We start from the raw sequence: 13,277 nt of genomic DNA, 5'->3' as shown, positions 1-13,277 counted from the left end.
TATTTTAATAATTATAATAAATAATACTAATTATATTATAATAATAATAATAATTTTTTAAAACATAGAACAATCATACCATATATTTTTATAGCTGCACACATTAAATGCATTTGCAGATAATGAGGTCAGTAACAAAATAATAATAATTGTAAAGTATTCAAAAAATCAGTATATTGAATATTGTATATATGAATAATAATAAATTATGGAAGTCTGGGATACGTTAAGCATGTGTTAATTTTTAAAAAATTATTATTATTATAATATAATTAGTCCATAATTTATTATTATACAACAAAATACAACGAAACTAAATGACAATCAAAATGAGACAAAGCTCAAGTATTTTTTTTTTCAGTACAAAGCAAATATACACAAAAAAAAACCAACTACAAAGGCAAAGCTTTAAACATGAAGGAAAATGAAGAGTCCAAAGAAATACACATAAAAAACAAACACAAAGGTAAATGTTTTTTAACACATGCATGCAAACGAACATAAAGGCCAAAACGAACACATGCATGCAAACGTGTAAAAAAAAAAACAAAATAGAAACAGTTGTAGGCATCAAAACGAACAGAAAGGCATAAACAGTAGCAATGTAAATCAGAATCAGGCAAAGCTCACGCATGTTTTCAGCACTTCAGTCCAAAGGAAACCGAAAAAGGTAAACTAACAATGAACACATAACCGAAAAAAATAAGCAAATGCAACACAAACCAAAAGTTCAAAAAGCAAGCGCAAAGAAGAGAAATAGTGAACGGAGTGAGCACACGAGAGATGGAGGTACAGGATGGCAATGGCAAAACAATGACAATATTGGGAAATGTGAAAAGAAGAAATGGGAAAAAAAATGGAAAGCAGAAAAATGAAGAAGCAAAAACGGGCAGGACGAACATAAACAAAGGGACAGGACACGTGGACTGAAGTGAGAAATCAACAAAGAAGCATAAAAGAGGGTTTTTTATTGGACAGGTGGCAACACATGGACTGAAGAGCAAAGAAGCATAAAAGAGGGTTTATTATTGGACAGGTGACAACACACAGGCTAAAGAGCAAAGAAGCATAAAAGAGGGTTTATTATTGGACAGGTGGCAACACACGGGAATGAGGAAAGTAGAAGCATAAAACACGACAATGAGCAAAGAAGAAGCATAAAAGAAGGCCTATAACTGGACAGGTGTCAACAGGACAGAGAATAGGCAGTGGCACAATTGGGGAGTCTCTGCATGGGAAAAAATAGCATGATATATAAGCATGAATTAATAAGCAACATTGAAGAAGTTTTCATTGTTACCAGTGGTCCTGATGTACCAAGAATTGATTGTGTGATTTCAAGTGTCCAAATATGTTGTCTTGACATAACTTCTGGCCTTCCATAAGTCTGACATTCCAGTGAGGAAACGAAATAAAGATCAAACATGGATTTGCTGTTGCATGCCAAGAACTTAATGATCACAGATTCGTAAATTGATAAATCTTTTCTGAATTCTTTCAGCCCTTCCGCAAAGTAGACTTTTGCCCGATGCTGCCTTAGCCTGATTTGGTATATTGTTCCATCATATCTAAAGTTGACAAACTCAGGGTATTCTGGTGTCCATTGTTGGTGGTAAAAATTGGGCACTTCTATAATGTCCTGCAAATAATTATTGCAAGAAAGCAAATATGAAACAACATGAAGAATAAAACAATTAGTATGTAACATTGCCATATCATTGTGGAATACTATAGTGAACTGTAGGATTAATGGATTAGTGTGAGTTGGATATTCAATCTGCAGTGAGAGGAAATGCGAAAATGAAAATCAAGTATGGCACTGAAATAGGAACGTCTAAAATATGTGGAGAATGACAACAACATATTAAAATGAAAAAAAGTTGTATGTACATTGTTTGTGACATAAAGGTTTCATTTTGCAGCATTCTTACTGCTGTAAATGTGCCTTTAATCTTTTGGATCAAACTTTTAGGCTGATACTCATGCCAAACTTAACAGGATGCTGACATAAAGTATCTTTCGACTGGAATGTAGATTAAAAATCAAATAACAAAGGAAATTGTGTATTCGTTGTCTGCTGGTAAAAAATAAACAAAACAATCTTTATAACAGTTGACACTAGTAATGAGTCAAAATATATCCGTGCATGCATTCAAAACATAAAGGAAGAAAGAAGGCTTGGTTCCATAGCTAGATCAAAATAGCAGGAGACAAAGAAAAGGTAGGTATGACAAAGGTCACGCATTTTTTCAGGCTGAACAGTCTTTCAGTCGAAAGCAATATACATAAAAACCAAATAAAAAATTTAAATAACCAAAAAAAAAACAATTACATGCAAGGGGCCGAGAATGAAAAGGAAGTAAAATACAAAACAAAAAGCTAAGCCAGTAGGAAGCAAAACAAAAACCCATGTGAATGGAGTGAAAGAGTGAATGGAGTGAGAACGGGAAAAAAAGAGAATAAGAAATGGAAAAAACGCAGGAGAGAAAGAGTGGACGGAGCAGAAATGGAAAAAATCCAGGAAAACAGAGAATGAACAATGTTCAAAATATTTTGAGAGAGTAAGCGAGTAATTGGTTTCACATGCACCTTGCTTGTAGCTGTTGATGAATCAGAACTGGTGTTTGTCTTGGTTGAGTCAGTCGATAACTCTGAAGGCATTCTCTAAACTGTTTTAGTATTTTTTGTTCAAGGAATGAACATTGAATATTTGCTGAAGAAGTGGCCTGTGAAGAATAAATGTTGAAGTGACACAGTGGTTGGTGAAAATATGTAAGGGGTGGAATACGAAGAGGTTTGAGAATTATGGAGCATTCAATGGAGTATGGCAAGATTGGAGGTGGAGAGTCATCTGAATCATTGTGACTATTTTTTTTATTACTGAATGTCCACAACCAATATTGATATTTATAAAAATGCAGTAAAACAAATATATGAGCAAAAAATAATCAACATGTATTTAATATGACAGGTGTTAACAAAGTAATTATGTTATATATTATATATTATATTATATATCATATATATAATAAAATAAAATAATTTGAGAAGACTAATTTTTTGGTATGAAGCAAATATTTTTTACCAAATTAGATGGTTTTTAATAACTAATTCAAATAAATAATAATGTAATGTAATGGTGGAAGCAGACATAAAAATCATAGATTTGGTTTTAAAAATCGTAACCTTAGATGTTTAAAAAGCGTAGAAGACAGGCCCAAGATTCTGGGCTGTAAAAAACCATTTTTTAAAAATTAACCAATGATACAGATATAAACCGAAAATGCAAGGCAAGGTGTAGAAGTTCCAACAACATTTCCTTTTTGTAATTAATTAATAATTCATTTATTTCCCAAAAAAATCCTTCCTCAGTGCCAGGTGTTGCAACTACGTTTTCTCTTGTCTCCTCTTTATCTCTCTCATGAAATTATGTTACCACTTTTTTTTTTTCTGATCTTTCTCTTCTTTCTTTGTGTCTGTCACAACCTTTTCTCTCTTTAGAAAAAATGAGGAGTGAGAGAAAGGATGGAATGACAATGGGAAAAGAAGAGATGGAAAAACCCGAGCAGGACACGTGGAGGGAGGGGCAGAATAATGGGAAGAGGAAAAGAAATAAAAGCAAACACGGGCATAACACGTGGATTGAAGCGAGAAAAATCATAAAACCCAAAAAAAGACAAAAGCCAAAACTTTTTGATGAATATGAAAAATTTTAATCATGAACCAAAAAATCAAACCTGCACTCGTGGAGTTTCCAGATAAAAACTGCACCTGTAGTGTGTTATTCTACCAGATGTGCATGCAATAGAGGCAAACTAAAAACATTTAAGCTTTTTGCACTGTAAAAAATAAAGAAACAAAGAAAACACAGATAACAAAAACAAATCAAAATTAGACAAAAAGAAATGGGAAAAAATAGATAAAAATGGAACCTTTAATAATTAAATGTTAATGTTAATAAATTGACAATGATTACGACAAAAATAAATAGAAAATTAAAGCTGATTTGAATAATATGGTAAAATTGATAGTGTAATATTTGGAAAAAACCTTTCCATTAATAGGTACTTGCCAATTAATTTTTGCCAATTAATTTTGTCCAATAAAAAAAATAAACTCTCCAATCTTTCTTTGCTCACTTCAATCCACGTGTAATTTTATTTATTATTTTTTTATTTTGCTCAGTACTTACACCTCCTCACATGCTGATGTTTTTTTCAAGTACCACCAAGCCACACGTATCGCTTTCTAATTGTCAGATTTCACTACATCATTTAATTCCCCTTAATTCCATAACTTTCTTCTCTCCCCTCCATCTCTTTTGCCTCCGTCAAGATTTTCTTATCAATCAGATTTAAATATTATATTGTCCATTTGGTAAAATTGATAGTGTAATATCTGAAAAGAAGTTGCATATAAAAATAGAGTGATGATGACCCCATTTTGATTGATGGAGAAATTTTTATGTTACTTTGTTTTGACAATTTAAAGTTGTAATTTAATCATTATGATTTCCAGATAATGCATTTTATTGTTTACAATTTGCTGAAAAACGTAAATTGAAAACACATCTTTTATATTAGTTACACTGATTTATTTAATATTAGTAATTTTATTCATTTCACTTTTGTATGAAATTTTTTTTTTCCATTAAAAGTATGATATGATCTTTTTGTTTTGATAATAACGAAGTTACGAAAATTGATTTCACTATTATAAACTCGATTTATGAAGGAAAGACACATATAGTGAAGAGTATTTTGTTTATCACCCGATTTATAGTGAAACATAAAAGAGAGTTTTTTATTGGACAGGTGGCAACACACGGACCGAAGAGCAAAGAAGTATAGAAGAGAGTTTATTATTGGACAGGTGACAACACACAACAATGAGCAAACAAGCATAAAAGAAGGTTTCTAATTGGACAGGTGTCAACATGACAAAGTCCGATAGTGGGACAGGTGGCAAAAGGACATAGATTCGTTAGTCAGGGCCTTCCTTGTATAATAGATAGAAGATGCCATGCACTACACGCAGTGCTTGATTTATTTATTGAATTTAATTTAAATTTAGAAATTAAATTCTGCTTTTTTTATTTTATATTTAATATTTTATGAAGAATAAATAAAAATATTCAAAAAATGAAATAAAAGTAAAATAATATTTTATAAACGTTAATGAAAATTTATGAACTGAAAATAAAAAGTAAATATCCTTATTTTAAAAAATATTTTTATATTATTAATATTTCTTATACTGGTTCTTGTTGGGACTTTACAAATATCAACCATTAGAATGATGTTAAAGAAACTTTAAGTGTATATTTAGAAAACATTCCTGTTTCACAAAAAAAAGGAGAACACATTAATGTCATAAAAATAATTATTTGTAATTTTATAAAAAATTTATGGTAAAAATTAAATCAAAATGTAATTTCTTACATCAATAAGTGGTTATTATGTATAGCAAATTTATTGAGTTTTATTATGATTATTTAAAAATTTATATCTAATACAATTTTTATAGAATGGTAATGCCTTTTTTTATGAATAGTTAATGAAAATTAAACTAAAAAAATGCCTGAAATATTAAAAATATCTTGTATAAAAATTCTTAGAAATAAATACATACATATATTCTATGTGGGTAGGAGTGTTAGTTTGTCTCTGTTTATTATTCTTTTGGGGTACAGTGGGTCTATTTATTATAATGTAACACCTAAGCAAAATGTTGTGTTGTGTGTCTCTTCTCTTTCCAAACTCTCTTCTTCCCTTCCAAGACCCTTTTGAAGCAACCGATGGAATTTCAGTTTCTTCCCAGATTCTACCTTCTTGTTTCCTTATCCATTCTGTTCCTTGCACCCTTTCACGCTCAAGCTAAAATTAAAGTGACTTACTGCGGTACTTCAACTCTCTCTCTCTCTCTCTCTCTCTCTCTCTCTCTCTCTCTCTCTCTCTCTCTCTCTCTGTTTTTGACTTTTTATTATTATCATAATTTTGATTAGGAGTTAATCTCGATCAGTGCAAGATAAGATTTGAAATTTAGAATTACTTCTCTATGTTTTGATGTTTAACTAGTTCTGTTTGTTGATAATAATTGTTTTTCTGCACAGTGAGTTTTCTAGTCCTTTTTCCACCCTCGCAAGTGCTTGGTTCTGCAACTTTCATGGATTTATGTGAAAAAAAAATATTTTTTTTATTTGGGTTCAGATTCGATTTCTGTTTGACATTGGAATCTGTTATTTTAGATAAAGTGGAACGGTAGGAACACATTTTTTTTAACATACTGATTGATTAAAATTTATTTAAAACTACGAAATATGAAATGATGATATAAGATGTGAGACTCCCAAAGAGTGTTTCTGAAAGAGGGTGTTAGAGTGAGAGTGTTTTTGAAAGAGTGATAGAGTGAGAGTGTCACTGTGTGATGTCATGTAGTGCTGGCAGCTGTTATATATATGTTTATTGTTTGTTCATATTTGTTTTAGGTTATGGTTATCTTTCTGTCTTTTTATTTTTTATGCCAAAAATTTTTTGTAGATAAGAAGGCAGACTATGCTGTGAAGGTGTCTGGAGTTGAAATATCACCAAACCCTGTGGTGAGTGGCCAGGCGGCTACCTTTAAGATCTCAGCAACTTCTGGTAATCTCTCTCTCTCTCTCTCTCTCTCCTTATTTATCTGGTTTTGCTGCTTTTCAAATTTCCATCAAATTTTATTTTATTTGCATGGTACTACTTATTACATACATTTCAATATTGTTTTTAATTTTAAGTATGTGTAAACATAATATTAATAATCATTCATCTAAACGCCTGTTGTTTGCAAATGATTCGGGGGACTTATATAAACTATCATTTTATATTATTACTCACTTCATTTGTTCCTTATCATGCGCCACTTGTCTATTTTAACAAATTATAAGTGGATTTTCTGTCAATCCTTCATGCAGGTAAAGCTATTTATGGTGGAGAGGTGGTAATTGGAGTTTCATACGTTGGGGTGCCAGTCCATACTGAAAGAATTGATCTTTGTGAAGAAGTAACCTGTCCTGTTGCTAATGGCAATTTTCTGATTTCTCACACCCAAACATTGCCTGCAATTACTCCACCGGTTAGTTTCATTTTATCAAACAAACTCTCCTAGCAAAGTTGAAGAATGAACATATTCTAAAAATATTACCCTATCATGATATACAGCTTCCTTTGACATCTTTTAAGGGTCCCTTGAGCCTTGACACTTAAATGTTTCTGGCATTGTGAAATTAATCTATATAACTTTGATTTTGGTGCTAATTTTCTCATTATTGGGCATTTGCAAATATGCACTCGGTGTGTATTGCACCATCTTCCTTTTTTGGGCTTGTAACTTGAAAAATTACTACAATGTAAAGTTTGCTTTAATCAAGAGTGATTAAATTAATTCCTTTAGAGTGTCAAATGTCTTGAGGTGTACCGTCTAGGTAGGGATGGAAATGGGCCAGGCCACCTATGAGGGGCCTTCGGCCTGACCTATTTAAGGCCTGACCTGACTTGTTTATTATAAAGGTCTCAGGCTCTTTGAAAAGCCTATTTAAATAAAAAGGCCAGGCCCAAGCTTTAAAAAAAGTCTGTTTGACCTGTCAGGCTAGCCTGTTTAATATATATATATATATATATATATATATATATATATATATTAAAACTTAAAAGACATAAATCAATCTTTAAAAAAATGAAATAAGACAAAATCTAAACAGCCTAGTCTACGTAAAAGATAGAAAACCAAATAAGGGATTTGAAACGATTGTAGTTTATAAAAGAGCAAAATAAGGAAAACACATAACCCTCCTCTCTCTTTCAATGCTGGTTCGTTGCTTCATGTTTGGGAGATGGCTTGGGAATTAAAAATTTTCTACTTCTTTGTATTTAACCTGCCTTAGTTCTTATTTCTTATTTATTTTAGTATTTGACATAAGACTAGATTATCGAATGGAACTTATGGTATTTTACTTAGCATGCTTATTTTGTTTACAATATTTTGTTGAATACTTAAAGTACTCTGATTATAATTCTTACTTGAATTGTGTTGATTAGTGAATTTTAATCTCATATTAGAGTGCTCTAATTAATTTTAACTCGTTTTTTTTCCACGCACAAATTAAAAGGGAAGTATGTGTTTTTCTTTATATTAAATTTTAAAAAGTACTCTACGAATTCTCAAAGTTTCACTGTATTGTCATTAGATTCCCTTCGTATATAATATTTATTGTAAAATAGGCTTTTTAATAGGCTCATAGGCCAAGCCTAAAAAAAAGCCTATAACAGGTAAATAAGCTAAGCCAAACTTTATATTTTTAATTCAGGCCAAGACCAAGCCTAGCCAAGCCTGGCTTGTTTCCACCCCTACTTCTGGGAGATCCTCACATGTAATTCTTTGACACAAATGAATTTTACCTTTTGAAAAGTAGGTTTGTTGTAGGAGATTGAAACTGACCTTGCTTTCAAATAACTGATTTTCCATAATACAAATATACTTAAAAAAGTTTTCTTGTTCTCTCTCTCTCTCTCTCTCTGTGACATCATGCATCACCTAAGTGTAAAGTCACAAGTCATTTAACCACCAGTGAACATGCAAAAAAGTGATATGTTGGAATGCTATTTTTATTAATGATGGTCATAGAGATAGAGTTAACTACACCAATGCAATAGATTGGATTTGAATCAATTGGTCATTCTGTTTGTCTAAATCAGTAGTCTCTGTTGACTAAAAAAGTAATTTTCTTTTTGGGGGATGACTCAAAAATTAATTTGACGGTGGTTAGTTTGTGTGCCATTCTTGAGTGGGTTTTCTGGCTGTATATTTCGTAGTTCGTACTACATCTATTTTCTGTTAAACTGGCTCTCTGAATCCTTTTGAATAATAACATATTTTTCACATTCCCTCTTCAAGGCATGATATTGTGGTTATGTTTGACATTCAGTTGGTCAATTTTTTATTTAAATAGTTCATAGTTGAGCCATATCCTTCATATTGTTACTTGTTTTCTTGTGCTTACTAAATTCTTTGCGGTTGTTCACTTTTTACTTTACTATGATTTTGGGTTTATGTGATGTTAGATGCCAAATCAAGTGGCAAGATACACCCAGTTTTTCTTTAGAACATGATATTTAGGTGCTCCCTCTTCCACATACATCACTGACTCTTTAATGGAGCAAAATATGTTTTAAGTGTTCAGCTATGAAGGTTGATAGCTTGAAAAGATTGTGGTTTCTCTCTTCTCCTTTCATCTTTTTAAGCAGTTTGCATTAATTATTCACTTTTTCAGTTTTCCTTAATTGAGGATCACCAATCATATTATACTACAAGTCGCATAGTTTCGGTATCTTGGATCTCTTATCAAAGTGATTTGGATGTCATACAGAGTTCAAGCTAGATGGATAAGATGAAGAAAATGTTTAAAGCATGACTCATGATACCAAATGCCAGTGAAACACAAGGGAAAACTCTACCATACAACTATTAAATGACCAATGCTTAATGGTAGATAATATTAGGCAGTGAAATGTCATCTGCAGCAGAGATGAGATGATTAGACATACAAGAAAAGATAAGATTAGAAACAAGTGTATTTGGGAGAAAGTTGAAGTAGCCCCTATTGAGAAGATTATGGTGACTCACATAAGGTGATTTGGACATATGAGAAGAACAATATAAGCTTTAGCAAGAAATGTTGATCAAGTGGAAGATAATTCAATTAAAAGTGGTAAAGGAATGCTGAATAAAACTTCAGAAAAAACCATTAGAAAATACTTTTGCTCTAAAGGTTTTTACTGAAAATTTGGCTTTTGACTTTTTGGTAGAGTAGGCTTGGTGGTGGTTGTTGATTCAGTTTTACCTTGTTTTTTACTTTAAAGTTAAGTTTTACTATTTTCCCCCTCAAATCTTTAATCAATGTTCAATTCTTGAACACATGATTTTGATTTGGATACCTTTACAAATATTGCACTTGAATGACTGACCTTATTAAGTTTTTGGATATTCATGCTTCCATCTAAACTTCCTTTTAAAGTTCTAGATCTTTTTTAAATTTATGAAAATTTTTTAAGCTAGTCTAGAAGTGTGATTCTTATCAAGAGCAATGTTGTTAATGGCGGATGGCGGTTCATGGCGGAAAGTAAAAAATCCTCCATAAAAATATGGCGGATGGCGTAGCGGAAAATGGCGGATGCCATGGCGGACCAAAAAAAAAAAACATATATATAAACTCATTGAAATTGAAAAAAACAAAGGATTGCATTCAAATAAACTAAAAAAGTTTCATGAGTTCATACAATAATCAAGTACCAACACTAAATAAACTCATTACAGAGTTCAAATAAACTCAGCCATTTAAAAGAGGACTGAACAGAAAAAAAAAATCGTGGTGTCAAATACGAAAAAAAAATGGGACTGTTAAAAGTAAAAAGGGGTGTCAAATAGCAAAAGGAAAAAAAAGCTGCAGACAGAAAACATGGGGTGTCAAACAGAAAAAATAAAACTAATAAAACCTGCGTCTTCTTCTTCTTCGCGACAGCTTCGTCTTCTCCGCGAGAACTTCTCGCTGCAGGCCGCCGCTCGTGACAGGTGCGTCGCTGCCGGAGCTCGTCGCCGCCGTTTGTGCCGGTGCGTCGCTGCTGGAGGTCGTCGCGGCTGCGTGTGCGTGCGGCTGCGGGTGTCGCGGCTGGGTGTGCGTGTGGGGTGCGGGAGGGACGCGGCTGGTGCAGGGGAGGCTCGCGGTTGGGTTCTCTCTTAGATGGAAGGTTGTTCTGAATCACAGAGCTGTGCTGGAGGGTCTTTTAGCTGAATGAATAACCGGGTAGGGTTGGGTCGGGTCAGCCCAACTCCTACCTCGGACAAAAAGCAAAAAAAAAACGCCATTTTCCGCCACTCCGCCATAACCGCCACGACCGCCATGGCTATGGCGGCCGCCATCCCAAACCCGCCACGCCACCGCTATTCGGTGGCGTTTTTTCGAAAAACCGCCATGAAAATCCGCCATGGCACCGCCATGGCCGCCATTTAACAGCACTGATCAAGAGGCATTTAAACTCTAATAAGCAAGAACAATCCTGCAATATATGCTACTTGAACTGAATTTATTTATTTATTTTATATGATAGCCTGTAGTTGTGTCCTAGTTTGCCTTAGAGTTAGATTTGCCTCAATTGTTTGTCTTATACATGCATAAACTAAAACTTTCTATTTTTTATTTTATTTTAAGGAGTCAAACCGTAGTCTTCTGCGCACAATATCCACGCATCCAGACACTTGAGAGCTAAACCAAAACTTTCTATAGGGCCTTGTTAGGCAGAAGGTAAATACTGAAGGTACAAGGATGGATGGGCACATTTGTGCATTAATGTATGGATGTGATAGAATATAAGGGAGGGAGTTTCCTGCAAAAGTAAGCTAGAAGGAGGTAGGTGATGTAAATGGTAAAGTTAGAGCGGGTGTTGGAATGTGTACTTTTGCTAAATGCTGACTATTGTGGTTTCAACATAACTATATGATAGCATTACGATCCAGAGCAGGCCCAAGAGAACCCACAAGATACCTGCATGATACCGTGACCCTGCGTGAAGGATACCTGCTGATAGCCTGAGGAATACTTGCTGATATGATATTAGGATATTAATAGAAAAGTGCATGTTTGTTATTTGCCTTGTTAACCAAATTCTGTTATTATTTGAAAGTTTGTTGGGATAGCTGACCCAATTTCAGCACGTGCTCAGACTCACTTGTTATAAATATATGAAAGATGAATAAAATCAGCAAGGAGAAAATCATTTCTATTACCTGATATCCATAGATAGCATAGCTTAGTTATCTGTTTCATACCACTATACCTATCTTGCTTAAGGGACTTTGGGATGAAATAGACAAATATGCATTCCACATGGTGTGTCACTCTATCTAAAGCTTTAGAAAAAATCACTGCTGAATGCATGTTTTCGATTAAGAAAAATGGCACTGTCAGTGCCATCTCTGTGTTGTGAATTGCAAGTATCCCTTCCCCCAAATTCATGTTTTGTTTGATGCTTGATCTCAGCACTCAAGGTAATACACATGGATAAGGTGGCAATCAACACTACTTATTGTTGCATAGAGAAATACTAGCAATATACTCTCTAACACACTCTTTGGAACACACTTTCTACTATTGGCTGAAATTTATTAACAATTGTAAACTTTGGTAGGTCCCACATCTCATTTGATGAGTCTCCCCCTGAATTGGTACTTTTCAAAAAATTTAAGTAATAATAGAGTATGTGTTAGAAAGAGTGTGCTGCTAACCTCTTGTCACATACTATACTGAAGTCTTGATTGGACTCGGGGCCCAGAATGACGATGTAAAATTTTCTTGAACTCTATTTTCTTGGTTTAATCATCCTTGTCTTAGATAACAAATTTCTGCTGGGCAAAACTTTTCTGTTTTATTGAACCGTTACATTACTGGCTTCATTTCCTTGTCTGTGTTCATTTTTGCAGGGACCCTACTCTCTGAAGATGACATTGAAGGATGATCGGGAGGAGGTGTTAACTTGCGTTAAGTTTAATTTTAAAATTGTTTTTGGATCTTTTGTGTCTGATATGTAAAGTGTCCTTTGCATGCCTGATCTGGGGAACTTTTTTGCTTTGTTGTGAAGTGTTTTATTGTATTTTGCACTGTATATCACCTTTCAATTCAAGAGTCGTATCGTATAAGGCCAATATTCTCTAATGTCAGAGTCATTAGACTCACGATGTTGTATAAGGTCCATGACTGAATTTCTCTTTCTGTATTTGCATAGTGCAATCCATAGTTCTGAATTGCGGTCGCGGCTGCTATGATGCAGATTGCGGCATGAAATTATTATATGATTGCACCGAATGCAAAAAAGAGTTCTACAGTTATTTTAATTATTGATATATCTTTTGTTTACATGGTTATTTAGAGTTTTATTCATTTTAAGATTTTGCATTGTTTGCCACCTGCCTCCCGCACCTCTCCAACACCCCACACATCCATATCCATTCGACTAGAAGATTGAAGTTGGAATCTATTTTTTTTTTTTTTTTTATAAAAAGTGGTATATAACTGTTGAGATTCTGTTGTGGTTGCTTTGTGGCAATTCATGTGATAAAAAAAGTGGTATATAACAGTGTATGGATGTCAGCGAACCAAAGAAACAGAAACGTGGTGGGAGAAGAAGGTAAATAAACTTCAGCAAATCAGGGGTGAATGGGTGATAGAGGCATATGAGAAAAATAAAATCTTC

At 33.5% G+C, this 13,277-nt stretch overlaps 1 protein-coding gene across 1 annotated transcript; it reads left to right on the top strand.

Annotated features, from left to right (window-relative positions):
• The first annotated feature begins 5,689 nt into the window (after positions 1 to 5,689).
• On the top strand, positions 5,690 to 12,946 carry LOC114377199 (putative phosphatidylglycerol/phosphatidylinositol transfer protein DDB_G0282179). Its single transcript, XM_028335616.1, has 4 exons — positions 5,690 to 5,900; positions 6,540 to 6,641; positions 6,950 to 7,110; positions 12,508 to 12,946. The coding sequence occupies exons 1-4, from the start codon at positions 5,798 to 5,800 to the stop codon at positions 12,613 to 12,615; spliced, it is 474 nt and encodes a 157-aa protein (XP_028191417.1). The 5' UTR covers positions 5,690 to 5,797; the 3' UTR covers positions 12,616 to 12,946.
• The last annotated feature ends 331 nt before the right edge of the window (positions 12,947 to 13,277 follow it).

Source organism: Glycine soja, chromosome 11, assembly GCF_004193775.1.
Source record: "Glycine soja cultivar W05 chromosome 11, ASM419377v2, whole genome shotgun sequence".
Classification (NCBI taxonomy): Eukaryota; Viridiplantae; Streptophyta; class Magnoliopsida; order Fabales; family Fabaceae; genus Glycine; species Glycine soja.
This window is presented reverse-complemented; position numbering and strand designations above follow the sequence as displayed.

Excerpts from the sequence above, each read along its gene's own strand:
- LOC114377199 (XM_028335616.1), top strand. The coding sequence starts at position 5,798 with ATGGAATTTCAGTTTCTTCCCAGATTCTACCTTCTTGTTTCCTTATCC. Across the intron at positions 6,642-6,949 it reads TAAGATCTCAGCAACTTCTG|GTAAAGCTATTTATGGTGGA; the intron begins GTAATCTCTCTC and ends TCCTTCATGCAG. Across the intron at positions 7,111-12,507 it reads TGCCTGCAATTACTCCACCG|GGACCCTACTCTCTGAAGAT; the intron begins GTTAGTTTCATT and ends TCATTTTTGCAG.